Raw genomic sequence first — 4,643 nt, 5'->3', positions numbered from 1 at the left:
TTTGTCCATCGATGTCGTTTAGGGAGTGCTGCAATTTTCAAACTAATTTAGATGGTCGAGCAATTGATATTGGTATTCAACTGAAAAATATCTGTAAATTTCCTGACAATCTTCGTTTTTTGCAATTATATGCAGATACACCACACATGTATTGCAATACAAAACATCCCGTGTCAGGGATTATAGCAACTTGTAATCTGCTTCATCCCAAATCAACATCACGGTTGGATCGGTTAGCCGAAGAATACATGTCTGTTTGTCATGAGAACGGCTTGAAATTGGAAGAGTGCATTCCAGTTAGACTTGAGCAGGTTGTCGCACTCGACGAAATTCCAGAAAAGATAAATCCCAACGACTATTTTCATGAAGACCGTGTACGTGCCCTGATGGAAACCCATCCCCTGGTGGTTCCATTTAAGGAGAGGATCCTTTACTCACGTCTAGAATTAAGCTTCCTATCCGTGTTGAAGGACATTGCTGAACACATTTTCCTGAAGTTAAAATCTTTAAAAGAAACCTACCAGGGTTTGGGCAAAATGCTTCCCAGCTGGGAAGCATACCAATATGAACTTTGTAATGAAATATTTTGGAGGGGTAAATTAAATTGTAAATCGGATTCCATTCTAGCCCGAAATTTGGGACCCGGAGATGGTAGAAATAGCAGGGCTTTGACTTGCCTGTCTGGCTTTATGTGTCTGGATTCATGCACTGAATGTGCTTTGGAGGAAAACATTCCCCCGCCCTTACATCACTGGACCCTTAAAGAAACTCAAAAGGAAAGAATTTGTAGGCTGTTTTCATTTGGCGATTTCTTATCCTGCAATGACCCTGTACTGGGAAGTCGAACGCTACTCCTTTTGATTGAAGAAATGAAATGTTGTAGAGATGAAAACAGTGTTATTCCAACATTGCTAGCAGACCTGCGCAAAGTGAGTAAGCCATCGTGGTCCACATGTGTTATGTCCGTCACAGCGGAGCATTTATGTGACGATTTGAGCAAAGTGGAAGTCTTTAAGTACCCGATGACTTTCGGAAGGGCTTTACATATGATAAAAAATGAAGAAAGAGATGTGAAAGCCATCTTGCTGGCTGGACTTTATGAACTGCATCTTAATTTTTTCCCGTCTTATCGGAAGAGAAATGGCTTTGGATGGAATAATTTTCAAATTTCAAAGATATTCTACGAAGATGCACTTGCAGATGAAAATGATTTCAATGTAAATCTACTTACCACAAATATCATTGATGAACTAGAGAAAGAGGACTTAGTATTCAGAAGCCGATTAGTTAATTCTTCCTCCGAGTTTCCTTGGGTTTGGGAGACCTGTCACCGGTTAAGAGGGATGGAATTGAAGAAGCAGGATTTGCTACATATTTTAGCCTTTGTATCCTGTGTGTGTTTAGTCCAAAACGGATACTACGTCAAATTTAAATCTTTGTTAGCATACCTTGACAAAATGCCTCTTTCCCAGCGAGATCTTCAAGAACTGAAAGTTCTCTCTGTGTTTCATCTACGGGGGCCACTAACTAAAACGGTGTATCGTATATACGAAGACATACCCCATTCCTTTCCCACTGCGACTGAGCGTTTGAAAGTGGCGTCAGACAATGAAGACACTGATGATGTAAATATTGAACCAGAAATGGAAGATCCCGTAGAGGAGGATGATTGTGCAAGTAAGGAACAAGTAGATCTTGTACCTGTGAGGCATGTTCCAGCTAGGGTTCATGTGCCATGGAATGCTGTTGAAATGAGGATCCTAAGAGACACTATAAAGGACATAAAGGAACCTAAGAAGGTGATGTATTCTAGATATCAAAGATGCTGTCAAGAAAAGGGAATACCTGACAGAACCTATAATGCCTTTGCAGCGGCAGTACAAAGGGAGATAAAGAGATGCAATAAGAATTGATACATTAAAAATTGAATTACAATTTATTGTTCATAAATGGCCAATGTATATGAAAACAATTTCACTTTCCAAAGAAACTTATGCATAGAGTTTCACTCTTTAAAAAACACAAATTAAAGCAAAGGACACATTTTGTGTATAGGAAACATAAAAATTCATTATCTGGTTATTGAAACCCTGGGTATTCAGGTAGACCTCCGATCACAAAGTAAGATGTTGGATTTGTACAGCGAGTCAATCTTATAACACACCCTTTTCCTCCACACTTCGTCATCTTCCCATAACTTCCTTTTCAAGCCTGCTCCGAATATTATCTTCTTTACTGCACCGTTCTTTTTCCACTGGAATTTCTTATGTTCACTTATTATGAAATCCTCTTGCTGGGGAAAATCCTTCCAGCAGACCTTCGGTGATCTCTTTGGTTGCGTTTTTTGTGGAACATTGATTTCCTGCCTCTCTGTAGACGGCCCCGCTGCCTCGGAATAAATAAATGACGTTTCCCTTGGATCATTATCCCGAGACATGTCTACCTTCTTGATGATGAACACTCCATTTTCTAATTCCTGATTTACCGTGTCTCTGATGTCATTTGTAGATTGACGCAATTCAGCCTTAACTGTTTCAGTAAGGCTGGAAATGTTCTCCGCATTGAAAACCCTCTCCTTCTTGATGTCGTCTGTCAGGGCCTGCAGGAGTCTTTGTTCCATTGCTTCCAGTTTCTTGTTCCAACGATCTTCCATCTCTTCCAGTCTGTCGTCGAATTCCCTTCGGAGAGTATTTGTAACATCTTTAACTTCTTCCACTCCCATGAAGTTTTCCTTCATGTAGTCGATGCTGAGGGATTCTGTAGCAAAAAGCAATAAAATTGATTAATACGAAATGTATTGAACTGTATTTTTAAAGGTGACAAGATGATTTTTTTTCTGGTCCAGTTTGTAATCGTCCACAAATATGTCTGTTCGATGCTATAATTCAAATTACCATCCAATTCACTGGCGTCGTTGCTTTCGTCTAAGTCAAATTCTTCCCCATTATTTGGAATCTCCATCACTTTCTGAAAATAGAAAACCCTAATGCTAGATGCATGATATAGAAGATGTGTGAGGTAGGGTACAGAAGCCAGGGATCCGGATGTTGGATAAAGGTTTAGGATAAAATGTGCGAAGTACCGGGTGTATGGTAGAGGGTGTAATGGTTATTAAGTACAAGGTATAGGGGTATTAGATGTAAGGTACGGGTTGTGAGGTGCCGATTATAGGGTACAAGGTACAGGATATAGGGATATAAGGTGTAAGGTACAGTGTATATGAGTACAGAGTGTGAGGTACAGGGTGTAAGGTACTGGGTATAGGGTACAGGGTGTAAGTTACAGAATATAGGGTACAGGGTGTATGGTATAAGGTACGTGGTGTAAGATACAGGGTATAGGGTACAGGGTGTATTGTACAGGATATAGGGTACAGGTTGTAAGGTACAGGGTGAAAGGTGCAGGGTATAGGTACGGGGTGTAAGGTACAGGGTATAAGGTACAGGGTGTAAAGTACAGAGTATAGGGTATAGGGTGTATTTTACAGGGTATAGGGTACAGGGTGTAAGGTACAGGGTATAGAGTACAGGTTAGAGTGTATAAGGTATAGGGTACAGGGTTTAAGGTACAGGGTATAGGGTACAGGGTGTATTGTACAGGGTATAGGGTACAGGGTGTAAGGTGCAGGGTGTAAGGTACAGGGTATAGGTACAGGGTGCAAGGTACAAGGTATAAGGTACAGGGTGTAAGGTACAAAGTATAGGGTATAGGGTGTATTGTATAGGGTACAGGGTGTAAGGTACAGGGTATAGGGTACAGGGTACAGTGTATAAGGTATAGGGTACAGGGTGTGATGTACAGGGTGTAAGGTACAGGGTATAGGGTATATGGTGTATTGTACAATGGTGAATTTCCACAATGTTAAGTCAGTGCTTGAGATAACTATCTTAATAGCGAATAGCCAAAGAAATAAATATGTTTATATTTACGCTTTCACCAAATAGTCCCGTTATTATAAATAGCACTAAAAATTAATGAATCAATCTTCAATACCTTTTAATAGAAAACCAAGTATCCTCGATGTTTCAAATAGCACTAAAAATTTATCATTTTTTCCAATCCCTTATAGTAAAAACCTTTAACTTACCCCTTTGCTGTATCCTTTTCTGTTCCCTTGCTTCACACAAATGATACTCCGACTGTTTAAGCAGTATATATATATATATATATATATATATATATATATGCTGAAAGAAAGCCCACGTGACTCGAGTGAAAAAAACTATGTAAGGGAGAAGAAATTGCGATTAGAAAAGATGTCGATAAATAAACGATGATATCTGGCTGACGCCGAATTCATTTCAAAAGATCTTTGGTCAATACATTCTTCATCAAAGATAGAATAAAAAAAACCAAGATGTGGCGTTTGAGTTGTCATTGTTAAGTATTTACTTTGACTATATGATTTTTGTTAGTGTGGGTTAGTTGGACTTTGCTAACATTTGCGTAGTCAAAAATAAGTTATACCCTGTACCTGCACCCTATACCCAATACCCTGCACCCTATACTCTGTACCTTATACCTTATACCCTATACCCTACACCTTATACCCTGCACCCTATACCCTATACCCTACACCTTATACCCTGCACCCTATACCCTGCACCCTATACCCTATACCCTGCACTCTATACCCTATACCC

General features: G+C 39.7%; 1 protein-coding gene across 1 annotated transcript; it reads right to left on the bottom strand.

The window, feature by feature from the left end:
• Positions 1 to 1,920: 1,920 nt before the first annotated feature.
• Positions 1,921 to 4,180, bottom strand: LOC130051845 (uncharacterized). Its single transcript, XM_056154792.1, has 3 exons — positions 4,088 to 4,180; positions 2,895 to 2,967; positions 1,921 to 2,757 (listed from the first exon to the last, which is right to left on the bottom strand). Exons 2-3 carry the CDS (start codon positions 2,959 to 2,961, stop codon positions 2,099 to 2,101), a joined length of 726 nt encoding a protein of 241 aa, XP_056010767.1. The 5' UTR covers positions 2,962 to 2,967; positions 4,088 to 4,180; the 3' UTR covers positions 1,921 to 2,098.
• Positions 4,181 to 4,643: the final 463 nt, after the last annotated feature.

This window comes from Ostrea edulis, chromosome 2 (genome assembly GCF_947568905.1).
Source record: "Ostrea edulis chromosome 2, xbOstEdul1.1, whole genome shotgun sequence".
Classification (NCBI taxonomy): domain Eukaryota; kingdom Metazoa; phylum Mollusca; class Bivalvia; order Ostreida; family Ostreidae; genus Ostrea; species Ostrea edulis.
Note: the sequence above shows the minus strand (reverse complement) of the source record. Positions and strands in the feature narration are given on the sequence as shown.